This window comes from Amblyraja radiata, chromosome 14, assembly GCF_010909765.2.
Source record: "Amblyraja radiata isolate CabotCenter1 chromosome 14, sAmbRad1.1.pri, whole genome shotgun sequence".
Lineage (NCBI taxonomy): Eukaryota > Metazoa > Chordata > Chondrichthyes > Rajiformes > Rajidae > Amblyraja > Amblyraja radiata.
Genome location: NC_045969.1, coordinates 58,751,136 through 58,768,318, shown reverse-complemented (window position 1 = coordinate 58,768,318; position 17,183 = coordinate 58,751,136). Strand labels below are relative to the sequence as shown.

Here is a 17,183-nt window from a genome sequence, read left to right as displayed (position 1 = left end):
CTTGCTGCCTCACCTGCCAGAGATCTGTGTTCGATCCTGTCCTCGGGCACTGTCTGTGTTGAATTTGCACATTATCCCTGCAAGCATGGAGGTTTCCTCCCACATCCCAAAGACGCATTGGCTTTGTGGGTTAACTTGTCTCTGTAAAATTGCCCCTAATGTGTAGGGAGTGGGTGAGGAAAGTGGGATAACAGAACTTGTGTGAATGGGGAGACAAAAATGCTGGAGAAACTCAGCGGGTGAGGCAGCATCTATGGAGCGAAGGAAATAGGCGACGTTTCGGGTCGAGACCCTTCTTCAAACTGATGTGAGGGTGCAGGGGGTGGGAAGAAGAAAGGAAGAGGTGGAGACAGTGGGCTGAGGGAGAGCTGGGAAACGGAGGAGAAAGCAAGGACTACCTGAAATTGGAGGTCAATTTTCATACGGCTGGGGTGTAAACTGCCTAAGCAAAATATGAGGTGCTGCTCCTCCAATTTACGGTGGGCCTCACTCTGGCCATGGAGGAGGCCCAGGACAGAAAGGTCTGATTCGGAATAGGAGGGGGAGTTGAAGTGCTGAGCCACCGGGAGATCAGGTTGGTTATTGCAAACCGAGCGGAGGTGTTGGGCAAAGCGATCGCCAAGCCTATGCCTGGTCTCACCGATGTAGAGCAGCTGACACCTAGAGCAGCGGATGCAATAGATGAGGTTGGAGGAGGTGCACATGAACCTCTGCTGCACCTGGAAAGACGACTTGGGTCCTTGAATGGAGTCAAGGGGGGAGGTAAAGCGACAAGTGTAGCATTTCCTGCGGTTGCAAGGGAAAGTGCCAGGAGAGGGGATGGTTTGGATGGGAAGGGATGAAATGACCAGGGAGTTACGGAAGGAGCGGTCTCTGCGGAAAGCAGACAGGGGAGGAGATGGGAAGATGTGGCCAGTGGTGGGATCCCATTGGTAGACAAAGCTGGAGAAAATCAGCGGGTGAGGCAGCATCTATGGAGCGAAGGAATAGGCGACGTTTCAGGTCGAGACCCTTCATCCAACTGATGTTGGGGGGGTCGGGAAAAAGAAAGGAAGAGGCGGAGACAGTGGGCTGTGGGAGAGCTGGGAATGGGAGGGGAAGGAGGGAGAAAGCAAGGACTACCTGAAATTGGAGAAGCCAATGTTCATACCGCTGGGGTGTAAACTACCCAAGCAAAATATGAGGTGCTGTTCCTCCAATTTGCGGTGGGCCTCACCCTGGCCATGGAGGAGGCCCAGGACAGAAAGGTCGGATTCGGAATGGGAGGGGGAGTTGAAGTGCTGAGCCACCGGGAGATCAGGTTGGTTATTGCGAACTGAGTGTAGGTGTTGTGCGAAGCGTTCGCCAAGCCTGCACTTGGTCTCACCGAGGTTGATCATACGCTGAATAATCCAACCAGAATTTTGTTTGGAAGTGGAAAGAAATAATAGAAATTGCATTCATTGCAACGTGTAAAAGGAGATGAGATACTGTATTGTAATTTTGCTGCATGTCATTGTGGTGTATATCATGTCTTGTTTGGTGAATATGTTTAGTTTGTGACTTTATTTGAAGCAGAAATAATATGTGAATGCTTCATTGACCATAATTCCGACTGGTAACTACGCACTTCGTCCGAGCACATTATCGCACGTGTCATGCAAGCCATCTTAAATGACCACCTAAACTGTCATTTGGCAACCTAAAAAGCTGCCGAGGTTGCCCGGCTGGCAACAGGGGGAGAAGGTTAAGCGAGAGCCTTGCCTCAGATTACCAAATCTGTATTCTAACTGTTCATGGAATAATATGCATAATCCATTTCTTCTGCAGACCGTTCAAGATTCACTTCAGCTTGTATCTGTGGTACAGAATAAAAACAATTAGCAGTCTGTTAGTTCCCAAGTATTAGCGTCATTAACTCCATCAACCACTTCCGTTGGGTGGAAGATATAGAAGCATGAAAGCACGCTCAGGAACAGCTTTCCCCCCCTCTGTTATCAGGCTTCTGAACTGTCCTTTCTTAAGCTGGGGTACTGACCGATTCACCTCTACCCCATTGCGGACATTGGACTTTGTCTCTGGAACTGATGCTCTACAATACTGCACTCACTGATTGGATCAAAGCTTTTCACTGTACACACGACACAGCGGTAAAGTTGCTACCTTACAGTGCCTGAGACCCTGGTTTGATCCTGAGGACGGGTGCCTTCTGTACGGAGTGTGTACTTTCTCTCTGTGACTGAGAATTTTCCACATTCTACGGTTTCCTCCCCCATTCCAAAGACGTACAGACGTATTGGCCCCGAGTGTGTAGGATAGAACTAGTGTGTGGGTGATTACTGGTCAGCGTGGGCTCGGTGGGCCAAATGGCCTGGATCCATGCTATATCTCCAAACAAAACTAAACCCAAACCTAAACCTACACTTTTCTTTAAAGTCAGCTCTTGTGTCTTCACTCACCTTTCTAGTTATTTCGTTGAAAGGATCCTTGGAACAGAAGAGGCGAAGGAACATTCTGCAAGTATCTTCTCCTTTGTCAAGCATGACTCTCAGTAATTCTCGATTCTTCTCTTGGCTGGTCCTCCGAGATGAGATATTGTTCACCTCCTCTTCATTCAGATGCTTCTCATAAAGCTTATCCACTACAGGATTGTGAACGCCTTCTCCCATTGTCTGTACAAATTGGCTGAAGTTTTTGTGCAACCAATCTAATGAAGAACAACAAAAATTAAGCAAGTGGGTAAATTAAATGGTGGCTCCAGAAGGTAAGTGACTGGTGGACACTGCCTGGTCCATCATAGGTACTGACCTCCCCACCATTGAATGGATGGATCTTCACGAGGTGCTGCCTCAAAAGGCAGCCAGCATCATCAGAGACCCAATTCACCCTGGCAACACTCTGATTTTGCTCAAACTATCGGGAAGATGGAATAAGATCCTGAATACCGTGATCGCCAGGTTCCAGAACAGCATAGATTTATGAAAGGAAAATCATGCTTGACTAATCTACTGGAATTTTTTGAGGGTGTGACAAGTAAAACGGATGAAGGGGAGCCAGTGGATGTAGTGTATCTAGACTTTCAGAAAGCCTTTGATAAGGTCCCGCACGGGAGACTGGTGACTAAACTTAGAGCGCATGGTATTGGGGGTAGGGTGTTGACGTGGATAGAAAATTGGTTGGCAGACAGGAAGCAAAGAGTAGGAGTGAACGGGTCCTTTTCAGAATGGCAGGCAGTGGCGAGTGGAGTGCCGCAAGGCTCGGTGTTGGGGCCGCAACTGTTTACCATATATATTATTGATTTGTAAGAGGGAATTAGGAGCAACACTAGCAAGTTTGCGGATGACACAAAGCTGGGTGGCACTATGAAAAGGATGTTAGGAGGTTGCAGGGTGACCTGGACAGGTTGAGTGAGTGGGCAGATGCAGTATAATATAGATAAATGTGAGGTTATCCACTTTGGTGTCAAAAACAAGGGGGCAGGTTATTACCACAATGGGGTTAGGTTAGGTAAGGGGGAGGTACAGCGAGACCTGGGTGTCCTTGTACACCGGTCACTGAAAGTTGGCGTGCAGGTGCAGCAGGCAGTGAAGAAAGCGAATGGAATGTTGGCCTTCATAACAAGAGGATTTCAGTATAGGAGTAGAGAGGTTCTTCTGCAGTTGTATCGGACTCTGGTGAGACCACATCTGGAGTATTGCATACAGTTTTGGTCTCCTAATTTGCGGAAGGACATCCTTGTGATTGAGGCAGTGCAGCGTAGGTTCACGAGATTGATCCCTGGGATGGCGGGACGGTCATATAAGGAAAGATTGAAAAGACTAGGCTTGTATTCACTGGAGTTTAGAAGGATGAGGGGATATCTTATAGAAACATATAAAATTATAAAAGGACTGAGCTTCCAGTGGAAGTGGTGGCGGCAGGTTCGTTGGTATCATTTTAAAATAAATTGGATAGGCATATGGATGAGAAGGGAATGGAGGGTTATGGTATGAGTGCATGCAGGTGGGACTAAGGGAAAAAAGTTGTTCGGCACGGACTTGTAGGGCCGAGATGGCCTGTTTCCGTGCTGTAATTGTTATATGGTTATATGGTTATATGACTGGACAAGCTAGATGCAGGAAAAAAAATCCCAATGTTGGACGAGTCCAGAACCAGGAGCCACAGTCTTAGAATAAAGGGGAGACCATTTAAGACTGAGGTGAGAAAAACAAAAAAAGAGAGTTGTGAATTTATGGAATTCCCTGCCACAGAGGGCAGTGGAGGCCAAGTCACTGGATGGATTTAAGAGAGAGTTAGATAGAGCTCTAGGGGCTAGTGGAGTCAAGGGATATGGGGAGACGGCAGGCACGGGTTATTGATTGGGGACGATCAGTCATGATCACAATGAATGGCGGTGCTGGCTTGAAGGGCCGAATGGCCTCCTCCTGCTCTTATTTTCTATGTCTATTTATTATGCTTCTTCTCAACAATCATCAGGTTCTTGAACACTGCCTCTAACACCACTTCCTCAGCCTCTATGATCTTCAGGAACAGCTTTTTCCCCTCTGTTATCGGGCTTCTGAATGATCCTTCCATGTTAGAGTACTGGCCGATTCACCTCTACCCCATTGCGGACATTGGACTTTGTTTATGGAACTGATGCGCTACAATGCTGTGAACTATATACTTTGTATCTTCCCCTTTGCTCTACCTATTGTACTTGAATTTGTCTTGATTGTATTTGTATAGTATATGTATAGTATTGTCTCATTTGTTTGGACAACATGCAAAACAAAGCTTTTCACTCTTCCTCATTACATGTAACAATAAGAAACCTCAACGTAGACCATCTCAATGGCATCTTTCCTGTAGCAGGGTAATCAAAACTGACCACAATACTCCATGTGTGGAGTTATGCTAGGAGATCAACTAGTACAGCAAAGTTTACTTTCATTAATATGTAGCAGCAAGGAACTGCAGATGCCGGTTTACAAGAATATACACAAAGTGCTCTAGTAACTTAGTGGACCAGGCAACAACTCTGGAGAACATGGATACGCAATGTTACCTGAAACATCAGCGTTCAATGTTCTCCAAAGCTGCTGCCTGACGTGCTGAGTTACTCTAGCACTTTGAGACATTTTTTATTTTGATTAAATTGCTTATATATATTGCATATATTTATTATTAAATGACTCCATTCTTAAATCTCCGCCTATGAGCTATTTTTGAATATCTGCTGTCCAACGAGGCGCTGTGTGATTAACTGCATAAAGCACAATATATAAAACCTACCAAGTCATACACCAAGCCCTCTCACTGTTACACACTGCACAGTGCCAGGATTAAAGTCATCTCTAATGTCACTGCCCCTGACAGAAACTTCTCAGCACAGCTGAGGGCACCTTGACAATGGAAGTAATTTAGACTTTATAGATACAGCATGGAAATAGGCCCTTTGGCCCAGTGAGACTGTGCCGACCAATAATCCCCTTCCATAGCTCTATCCTAAACAACAGGATTTTTTGTGTTTTACCGAATCTAATTAAACCTCCAAACCTGTGGGAGAAAACGAGCATCTGGAGAAAACCCAGGTGGTCACAGGGAGAACATACAAACTCTATACAGACGGCACCTGTAGTCAGGATTGAACCTAGGTCTCTGGCGCTGTGAGGCAACAACTCTACCATTGCACCACTGTACCCACCGAAGTTTAGTTTAGTATTGTCATGTGTACATGTAGGTCCCTTGCAGTAAAAAAAACGGGTGAATTGATCATGGGGTACAAGGACATGGCAGACCAATTGAATAACTACTTTGGTTCTGTCTTCACTAAGGAAGACATAAATAATCTGCCGCAAATAGCAGGGGACCGGGGGTCAAATGAGATGGAGGAACTGAGTGAAATCCAGGTTAGCCGGGAAGTGGTGTTAGGTAAATTGAATGGATTAAAGGCCGATAAATCCCCAGGGCCAGATAGGCTGCATCCTAGAGTACTTAAGGAAGTAGCCCCAGAAATAGTGGATGCATTAGTGATAATTTTTCAAAACTCTTTAGATTCTGGAGTAGTTCCTGAGGATTGGAGGGTAGCTAATGTAACCCCACTTTTTAAAAAGGGATGGAGAGAGAAAACGGGGAATTACAGACCAGTTAGTCTAACGTCGGTAGTGTGGAAACTGCTAGAATCAGTTATTAAAGATGGGATAGCAGCACATTTGGAAAGTGGTGAAATCATTGGACAAAGTCAGCATGGATTTATGAAGGGTAAATCATGTCTGACGAATCTTATAGAATTTTTCGAGGATGTAACTAGCAGAGTGGATAAGGGAGAACCAGTGGATGTGTCATATCTGGACTTTCAGAAGGCTTTCGACAAGGTTCCACATAAGAGATTAGTATACAAACTTAAAGCACACGGTATTGGGGCTTCAGTATTGATGTGGATAGAGAACTGGCTGGCAGACAGGAAGCAAAGAGTAGGAGTAAACGGGTCCTTTTCACAATGGCAGGCAGTGACTAGTGGAGTACCACAAGGCTCAGTTCTGGGACCCCAGCTATTTACGATATATATTAATGATTTGGACGAGGGAATTGAATGCAACATCTCCAAGTTTGCGGATGACACGAAGCTGGGGGGCAGTGTTAGCTGTGAGGAGGATGCTAGGAGGCTGCAAGGTGACTTGGATAGGCTGGGTGAGTGGGCAAATGCATGGCAGATGCAGTATAATGTGGATAAATGTGAGGTTATCCACTTTGGTGGCAAAAACAGGAAAGTAGATTATTATCTGAATGGTGGCCGATTAAGAAAAGGGAAGATGCAACGAGACCTGGGTGTCATGGTACACCAGTCATTGAAAGTAGGCATGCAGGTGCCGCAGGCAGTGAAGAAGGCGAATGGTATGTTAGCATTCATAGCAAAAGGATTTGAGTATAGGAGCAGGGAGGTTCTACTGCAGTTGTACAGGGTCTTGGTGAGACCACACCTGGAGTATTGCGTACAGTTTTGGTCTCCTAATCTGAGGAAGGACATTCTTGCCATAGAGGGAGTACAGAGAAGGTTCACCAGACTGATTCCTGGGATGTCAGGACTTTCATATGAAGAAAGACTGGATAGACTTGGTTTGTACTCGCTAGAATTTAGAAGATTGAGGGGGGATCTTATAGAAACGCACAAAATTCTTAAGGGGTTGGACAGGCTAGATGCAGGAAGATTGTTCCCGATGTTGGGGAAGTCCAGAACAAGGGGTCACAGTTTAAGGATAAAGGGGAAATCTTTTAGGACCGAGATGAGGAAAACATTTTTCACACAGAGAGTGGTGAATCTGTGGAATTCTCTCCCGCAGAAGGTAGTTGAGGCCAGTTCATTGGCTATATTTAAGAGGGAGTTAGATGTGGCCCTTGTGGCTAAAGGGATCAGGGGGTATGGAGAGAAGGCAGATACAGGATACTGAGTTGGATGATCAGCCATGATCATATTGAATGGCGGTGCAGGCTCGAAGGGCCGAATGGCCTACTCCTGCACCTATTTTCTATGTTTCTATGTTTCTATGTACCAAGGCACAGTGAAAAGCGTTTTTGTTGCTGCTATCCAATCAGCAGAAAGACTGTGTATGATTACAATCATGCCGTCCATAGTGTGTAGATGCAGGATAAAAGAAATAATGTTTGGTGCAAGGTGAAGAGCTTTGCATGGTTTTTTCATTTTGTACAATTCTCTTATTATGAATGAAGTTTATTTTGAAATGAGACAAATATCAATCCATCAAAAGAAAGTTGTCTAACTTCTTACCTTTGCAGGATTTGTTTTTCGAGGTTGAGTTTATTGCTGTGGTCAAGTTGTGAACCTCATTCCTCAGCGCATCTAGCGCCTTCTCATGTTCGATAAACTGGTGGTATGTCTTAAAGTACAGGTTACTAATTCTCTCCTCCAAGGACTTTTCCTGGGAGGTTTTTTCATCTGTAAGACAAAAACTAAAGAATTAATTTGATACTGCAAATAATTTGAAATGTTTTATATAATTGGAGAGACTGGTTTAAACTGAAGTCCATGAAAAATGTATACATGGATTTTAGTAAGGCTTTTGATAAGTCCTGTGATCGCGCGTCAGCATGGACTTGGTGGGCCGAAGGGCCTATTTCCATGCTGTATTTCTGAACTAAATACACACAGGGTATGGAGTTACCTCAATTTGATGACCTACCGATGCACTTGACAAAGACCAGCATGACGATCCAGAAGAGACGGTGAATGCTAATTGTGAATTTCTCTATTAAATCCTCGGACATGGTGGAGTCATCGGACAGGCGTTGAAGATTCTGAACGTCACGTATGGCACTTTCTGGGACAGTGGGCTGAGCTTGCTGAAACAGTTGGTAAGTGTCCAGAGTTTGGATGTCCCTGTGGTCTATGGGCTGGGCTGCCGTGTCTAACATGCACTGGATGACGCAGCACTGCAGGATCTCTCCCACCTTCTCGCCAACTGTTCTGGCCTCAACGTCATTGCTGTGTAACTTCCTCAGCAGTTCACAAAGCTCGTTCACCAGCTGCTTCCCTTTAGCAAAGCAACGTGCCGCTGGAAGAGAATAGGAAGAAGTGCTGAAACTCTGATAAAGAACAACTCCAATCACAGGTCTCTGACCTGAAGCATCAATTAAACATTAAAGGGCCTGTCCCACGAGCATGCGACTGCATGCGGCAAGCACGACCAAACCGGAAGCGGGGGCCGCGCGGAGGTCGAGTGATCCCTGTAAAGGGCCTGTCCCACCAGCATGCAACTGCATGCGGCAAGCACGACCAAACCGGAAGCGGGGGCCGCGCGGAGGTCGAGTGATCCCATGTACGAGTTGACATGAAGTTCGCGCGAAGTCCGCGGGAAGTTCGCGCTAGCCGTCAAGACGCTGTGTACGGTGTCGAGACAGTGCGTACACCCGTCGAGGCGGTGCGTGCGGCCTCTATGCGGCTGCGGGCCGGCAGGCCGTTGCCGCGCAGAATTTTTGAACAGTGTCAATTTTTCGGAGCCCCGCGCGATGTCGGGATCAGCTCCACACAACTCCAGTGATCGAAGTGGGACCGGCCCCGCAAGGCCGTAAGGCTCAAGCGACCACGTTAGGTCGCGCTTGCCGCATTACAATAGCCCTCTTTTGCATAATCCACTGCCTAACCACCATACCCTTGTAGGCAGCCTGAATGGTAATGGTTGCATACCTCATTGACTGATATTGCACAAACTGGGAATTACCTTGTTTGCATGCTTTGTACCATCTCTGGATCAAAATAACTGCATGTCGCATAGCTCTGTAGTGTACCCTTGCTCGGTAACCATGGAATGAAGCTTGCAGATTGACTATAGCCGCTTTTTGCATCAAGAAATGTTTTCTTGGAATGCACATCATTAAGAATTACTTAATATGATGTGCTGCCTTGATTCTCTCAACCAATTCTCTGGCTTTAATCCCGCGGTAGAAGGCCTGAATACAAACCACTGCTTTTCGCAAACTATTATAATGCCTCACGTGGACATCTCTTATCTGGCAAGCTCGGTATCATTGCTGTACAGCAGTGGCAAACCAGCATAGTTTCTCGAAATACTGACGCTGTTTATGCATCTGATAATAAGTCTGTATGACCTTGGCAGATTTGTGCATGCACCGCAATTGCTTTCGAGCAACCATTCTTCGGTAGGCAGCCGATCACTTTCCATTTGAAGGTGTGCCCTATAATGGGTTTGTACTATTATAGCTGCCAATATCATTGCCCTGTATGGACGGTATACTCTGTGCATTCTAAATGCTGCTTGTATTACCGTTGCTGCCTTCTGTTTGTTCCGGTTCTCTCTCCGTACCTTCATACCCCTGAATGCAGCTTGAATAGTTAGGGTTGCTCTCTGGATGGCAATTTCCCTTTTCATTTGACGTTTGTCCTTTGCACTTGACCTTTGTCCTTTTTCACTTGACCTTTGTCCTTTTTCACTTGACCTTTGTCCTTTGCACTTGACTTTTGTCCTTTGAGGGACTCCCTGCCCTCTGAATGGTGGCCGATTAGGAAAAGGGGAGATGCAACGAGACCTGGGTGTCATGGTACACCAGTCATTGAAAGTAGGCATGCAGGTGCAGCAGGCAGTGAAGAAAGCAAATGGTATGTTAGCATTCATATCAAAAGGATTTGAGTAAAGGAGCAGGGAGGTTCTACTGCAGTTGTACAGGGTCTTGGTGAGGCCACATCTGGAGTATTGCGTACAGTTTTCGTCTCCTAATCTGAGGAAAGACATTCTTGCCAGAGAGGGAGTACAGAGAAGGTTCACCAGACTGATTCCTGGGATGTCAGGACTTTCATATGAAGAAAGACTGGATAGACTCGGCTTGCACTCGCTAGAATTTAGAAGATTGAGGGGGGATCTTATAGAAACTTACAACATTCTTAAGGGGTTGGACAGGCTAGATGCAGGAAGATTGTTCCCGATGTTGGGGAAGTCCAGAACAAGGGGTCACACTTTAAGGATAAGGGGGACATCTTTTAGGACCGAGATGAGAAAAACATTTTTCACACAGAGAGTGATGAATCTCTGGAATTCTCTGCCACAGAGGGAGTTAGATGTGGCCCTTGTGGCAAAAGGTATCAGGGGGTATGGAGAGAAGGCAGGGTACAGGATACTGAGTTGGATGATCAGCCATGAATGGCGGTGCAGGCTCGAAGGGCCGAATGGCCTACTCCTGCACCTATTTTCTATGTTTCTATGTTTAGTTCATGCTCCTTGCCTCTGGATGCCATTGGAGGTTTTGGCGAGAAATGAGCCATTAATGCCTCCTTACACTCCTCGTACGTTTTGTCCGTGGGCTTTGCTGGCTGCAGCAATGTACGCAAGGTGTGATAACCCTCTCTTCCTAAGCCTAATATGAATCATGCTCTCTTCTTCTCTGCTGCAGTGATATCATTGGAAACAAGCCTCCAAGACTTCGGTCCATTTCTCAAAATTACACCCAGAATCTAACTGGGGCACCTTTCGTACAATTTGAAAAGCCATGCTACCTGTTGCTATTCAGGTGCACTATCTTCTGTTCTCTCACTGTGTTTTCTGCACTGGACTTAATCCTTTTACACACTAAGAAGTGATCCAGCCCACTGATTACTAATTCTTATAATAATATTTATACTAATAACCAACATTTCATGTTAATAGCCAACTAGAACATTTTAAACCATATTCCTTCTATGCACACAGATTTACTATTAATAACAGTGAACAATGCATTATATTCAACCAGTCCCGCTTTTACTGTAAGGGAATAGTGAATAATGCATTACATTCAAACAGTGCTTTTACTGTGAAAGAATTCACCGGTCAGGCTTGTCGGCCTATGGACTCTGGTGCATCCTCGACCTCTCGGACTGTCCCCACCGTTAATTTTTGCTGCTGGCCTCACCGGACCTCGCCGTTGCTTCCGTTGCCCCTCACCGGCCGCCGCTAGCTTCACTGCTGTTCTGGCTGTCGCCGACTCCCGCTCCTCGGCTTGTTGTTGCTGGCTACTCCGGACCTCCGCTGCTGCCGCTGGCTCAGCCGTTTCTGTTGCCTTCGCTGTCTGCCCACTGCCTCCACGGCGCGGCCTCATTCTGCTGGCTCCCGCTGCTGGCCCCGCTGCTCGGCTCGTCCCTGGCTCCCTGGCCCGCCTGGCTGCTGCTAGACCCGCTGTTCGGCTCGTCGCTGGTTCCATGGCTGTGCCTCGCCATTGGGGGCTGGGTAAGCGATGTGTCCCGCTTCTCTCGCAAGGCCGGGACCGCTTCTCTCTCGCGGTCGGCTTCCTCACTCGGCCGGTCCGCTTCTCTTGCACGGCCGAACCCTCTTTTCTCCTCACGGTCGGGCTGACTCTGCTCCCGACCGGGCTGAAGACTCGGCTTTCGTCAGTGGCTTCTCTGGACCTGTCCCTGGCCTACCCAGTACTAGGCCCTCACCCGACATTGGTGGCGGCTCCTGGGGCTGACTGAGCTACACAGCCCTGGAAAACTTTCGAAGTCGGTGGCGGTCACCGGACCTGTCCGTGGCCTACACGGTACACGGTCCTGGAACTCACCCGAAGTCGGTGGCGGCTGCTGGGCCTCTTCTGCCCCTTTCCCGTGGCTGCACGGCCCTGGAAAGCGTTCCTGGTAAGTTGACACCGTCGCTGTCCTGCTGGCTAGGCTTCCAGCTTTCGGCTGCGTTCTTTGGTGACACTTACTTACTGCCCCACGTGTCGTTCGCTCCGACAGGTCCCAAGAGGGTGTACCTGGTTTCAATAGGTACAGCCACCAGGTCCTCCTGCATTCCATGTTTACTTCTCTTCCTCGTTGCCACCCACCTTCGCTCTTCCTGTATCCTGGGTGTGACAACTTCACTGCAGATCTTGTCCAGGAATCTCGGTTTTATGGATGGTCCTGAGGTCATCCAGCTGCTGCTCCAGTTCCCTAACACGGTCCTTCAGGAGCTGCACCTGGTGCAGTTGTTAGAGGCACCAGTGTCCCTGACTTCCCACACCCTGCAAGAGTCACACTGTAACAACTTGCCTGCCATTACTTCAGTGGATTCAGGGGCAGAAATCCCGGGGGGGGGGGGGGGGGGGGGCCGGGGGGGTTTTAAAACCCGGTGAAATCTCTGCTTTCCGCGAGACAGTGAGGGTGGGACTGCTGATCGAGGGAGGGCGTCGATTGGACGAGAGAGATGTCGGTCAGCAGGCAATGGGGGGGGGGGGGGGAGACCATGATGATTCAGCGTGATGATTGGAGGACGGAGGTGTCCGTCAGAGGCGGTAGGGTGGGTGGGACTGAGGATAGACCCTGGTGGAGCAAAGATCATAGAGCAGAGCTTGAATTGCATGCCCAGGTCATAGGGTCACAAGTGAAAAACACTCTCGGCAGCCCTGGACACAGACCTGTGCCTCATCCACAGCCGAATCGCCACTGGACCATCCGCGTCCCCACCCGAGTGCCCCCACACACACGCCCGGGGGGTGGTTGGGAGTCAGACAGGAGCGGTGCACCCAGCCAGCACAGAGAAGCAGCACTAAACCCAGCTCAACTCTGCCTGTCCCGCCAGGTTAACCTACAGCCCTACCTGGACTTACGGGAACGACGGCCCAGGCTTTAGGCCAGCGCAGAGAAGCAGCACTAGCTCCACGGCTCCGGACTGGTGTCCCGTCAGTCCAGGCAGGGCTGTAGGTTAACCCGGCAAGGCAGGTGGAGTTGAGCTGGATTTAGCGCTGCTTCTCCGTGCTGGCCGTAAGCCTGGGCCGTCGATCCCATAATTACTGTCCACAAGGCCCATGGCTGAAGCGTACGAAGCCTCGCGCATGCGTGTGTGTGTGTGTGTGTGTGTGTATATATATATATGCGCGCGCGCGCATGTGGCCTCCAAGAAATTGTGTGTCCCCCCGGTCCCCTCCACGTTTTGATAGCGATTTCCGTGCCTGAGTGCTTTCAAGAGTCAGCCTCCTCGCAAAAGACTTGCACTTTACCTCACCAAAGCTGCTACCCTAGACCTGAACTTAATTTTATCTAATCAAGTCAACTATCCACCCAACTAAATAGGATGTTTCAGCCAATCCACTCACTTGCTGGTCTGCGAGATTTCTATTTTTATACTCAATACTTCGACCGATGAAGGCAAGTATACCATATGGCCTCTTTACCACTCTTTCTACTTCTATAAGTCAGCCTCCTGCACTCCAAGTCATATAATCCTTGCCAGCCCAGCCGCTCCCTATAGCTCAGTGCCTTGAGTGCTGGCAACATTCTCACAAAGCTTCTCTACTCTTTGCACTTTGATGGCATCTTTTCTGTGGCAGGGTAACCAAAACTGAACACAATATTCCAAGTGCAGCATCCACAAAGTCTAGTACAAGTGTAATATAGCGTCCCAATCTCTGCTCATTTCCCTGACTGATGAAGGGCAGTTAGAGCTGCTGCTTTACATTGCTGGAGACCCAGTTCGATCCTGACCTCTAATGCTGTCTGTGTGTAGTTTGCACACTCTCCCTGTAACCACATGGGTTTCTTCCAGGTGCTCTGGTTCCCACCCACAACACAAAGATATGGGAATTTGTGGATTAATTGGTCTCTGTAAATTGCCGCTCATATGGAGGGAGTGTGATCAATGGTCGGTGTGGACTTGGTGGGCCCTACTCCGCACTATAACATTCCCCAGAAATAAATTTTTACATTAAAATACAAAATGTTTACCTGATAGAAATTCAAGCCTTTTCTTACAGATTTCTTCCGCAGTCGGCCCATGGAACCAGTTGAATTCTGCGAGAGTTTTTATCAGCATTCTTTCTTCAATCTTTTCCACCATATGTTCCGTGGCTGTGTCAAATCTGATGTCAATTGATTGATCTCTGAAGAAAATATCCTTTTGTTTTTCAGGCTGGTCTTCCATAAAGATCTTAACCACACACACCATCTCTGTTTTTTGTTTTATGTTATTTCTGATCTGAAGGAACAGTTCAACGGCTAGAAATGGAAATAGAATAATCATTTTTTAGAGATGTAGCATGGGAACAGGCCCTTCAGCCCACTGACTCCATGCTAACTAGCAATTGCCCTGTTTGCTGGTTTTATCCTGCCCCCTGGGGACAATATACAGAAAACAATTAACCCAAAAACCTGCTTGTTTGGGATGTGGGAGGAAACCGGAGCACCCGGAGAACACCCACGCGGTCACAGGGAGAACGTGCAAACTCCACACACGTGATCAGGGTCGAACCTGGTTGTAAGGCAGCAACTTTACCATTGTGCCACTGTGCTGTCCTCGATTCGATAAATTGGTTAATTGTGTAGCATGCAAGTTGAGTTGTGATTTTCATCTAACTTCTCTGTTAAAAATAAATTTGCAACAGCACATATTTTTTCTTCAATATATATGAATTTGTCCCAGGTCCTGCCTATTTCTGGAGACACAGGGAACTGCAGATGCTGGGACCTTGAGCAAAACACAAAGTGCTGGATGAACTCAGCAGGTGAGGCAGCATCTCTGGAGGGAATGCATAGGCGATGTTGTGGATCGGGATCAGACTGAAGGAGAATATCCATCCCCCTCCAGCATCTGCAGTTCACTGTGTCACTGATGCATCACAGGATGGTTTAAGTACAGCTCTCCCCAAGACAGCAAGAAATCACAGAGAGACGTAGATGTAGCCCAGTCCATCACACAGACCAGAGTCCCCACCATGGATTCTCTTTACATTTCACACTGCCTTGGAAAAGCAGCCACCATAGTCAAGGACCATTTTTACCATGGTCATTCCCTCTTCTCCACTCTCTTCTCAGGCAGCAGATACAAAAGCTTGCAAGCGCACACCACCAGATTCAGAAACAACGTCATTGCAGCTGATGTCAGACCACTGAATGGTCCTTCCCCAAGCAAGGGTGAAGTCCTGATCTTCCAACCTATCTCACTGCAGACCGTGGACTTTGTCTCTGTAAGTGTAATGCTACAATGCTGTAACTCTATATTCTGCACTCTGATATTTTTCTCTTTGCACTACCTGTTGTACTTGTGTGTGCCTTGATTGTACTCATGGTTAGTATGATTTGAATGGTTAGCATACAAGCAAACGCTTGGGACTATCTCAATACACTTGGCAATAATAAACCAATATAAATTTTCTCAAAAGGACACAGAGTGCTGGAGTAACTCATCGGGTCAGGCAGCATCTCTGGAGAACATGGATAGGTGACGTTTCAGTCTGAAGAGTCCTGACCTGAAACGTCACCTATCCACGTTCTCCAGAGATCATGTCAGGCCCACTTAGTTAGACCAATACTTTGTGTCCTTTTGTATATCAACCCGTATCTGCAGTTCCTTGTTTATGCAACAATTTAATCATATCATTCTCACCTTTATAGGGCTTTCCGTCCACAAACAGACAAAGGGTGGGATAGTCCTTCTGCATACTCTTCACAATAGAACCAACTTTGTACACAAAGTCGTCGTGTTCAAACTCGTTGTTATTCAAGAGGAGCACCCGATCGTTCTTTAATTCCAGACATACTTTGTAATCAGTATTCTTTTTCTTTTGGAGTCGAACAAATGTGGTGTCCAGGGTTTCGATGTAGGGCCATTCCTTCAGGAACAGTGGTATCAGTTCTGTAAAAATGTCTTTGCGGAAGGCAGCCATGGCTTGGTTTTCATGGAGACCCAAGAAGACCTCCCTCTGTTTCCGCTTGAACCACAGGTGGTAACAGTTGGACACGGGATCAGCCAACACCACCAGATTCAGGTTCTTCATAATATCAAGCAGCTCGTCCTTGAGTTTCAATATTTCACTGGGCCAAATATATTCCAGCAGGCTTTCTGAAAATTGTCCGGTATTGACCAGTTTCATCCACTGATGTTGGATGGGAAAGGGTGCCGTTTGGATCTTTAATGGTGGTGCGCAACTGATTGGGATCAGAGCGGCCATGAGGTCAATGAGCCACTGAGGATCCAAGATCAAGATTGGGTCAGAAAAGTAGGCAAACTTCATGCAGTTTAAAACCTGGAGTGCAGCCTGCACTTGGAGCTTCCTGTCAGTGTCGCTCCCCTCTGAACCTTGCGACCTGCCCATGATCTCATACCATGGCAAGTACTTCTCCATACACAGCAGGTACTTTTCCGTACTCTGCAGGATGTGATAGTACAGTTTGGCATGACCCACAACAACGTTGTCTTCAAACGCAACTTGCATGGAGAGCTTGTCCACGGCAGATCGCAGCTCGGTGTATCCTGTTCCCTCGTCACTATCAACTGAGTTGTCAACAGCAAATTTCTCAGCATAAAGTGCGGCAGGTGGGAAATTCTCTTGCAGGTAACTGTAAATATTGCTCAAAGCCTCATCAGCCTAAGGAGAAAAGATTGGAACATGTAAATTGCATAAGGCAAGAAAGACACTGAAACAGAAATTTGCATTAATTACAATTGAAGGATGTTTGTTTAAAATGGGGCGCAGATTTACAAAATCAAAGACCTTTCCCACCTCGGTCATTCTTTCCTCTCCCTACTCCCCATCCAGCAGAAGGTTGAAAGTGCGCACCACCAGACTCAGGAACAGCTTGTTCCCCTCTGTTATCAGGCTCCTGAACAATCCTTCCATAAGCTAGGGTACTGTCCGATTCATCTCTACCTGGGAATGGCCAGGGTGGGACAAGTCTTTGATTATGTCGGCTGCTTTTCCAAGGCAGCGTGAAGCGAAGATGGAGTCAATGGGGAGGATTCTGGTCT

At 47.4% G+C, this 17,183-nt stretch overlaps 1 protein-coding gene across 1 annotated transcript in view; it reads right to left on the bottom strand.

Annotated features, from left to right (window-relative positions):
- Positions 1-1,594: 1,594 nt before the first annotated feature.
- LOC116980846 overlaps positions 1,595-17,183 on the bottom strand; it is a 33,175-nt gene continuing 17,586 nt past the window's right edge. The window contains exons 8-13 of the mRNA XM_033033462.1: positions 15,822-16,803; positions 14,165-14,434; positions 8,160-8,531; positions 7,748-7,915; positions 2,439-2,686; positions 1,595-1,837 (exon numbers count right to left, since the gene is read on the bottom strand). Of these exons, the coding sequence (XP_032889353.1) occupies positions 1,766-1,837; positions 2,439-2,686; positions 7,748-7,915; positions 8,160-8,531; positions 14,165-14,434; positions 15,822-16,803 (2,112 nt within the window). The 3' untranslated portion in view covers positions 1,595-1,765. The remainder of the gene's footprint in view (positions 1,838-2,438; positions 2,687-7,747; positions 7,916-8,159; positions 8,532-14,164; positions 14,435-15,821; positions 16,804-17,183) is intronic.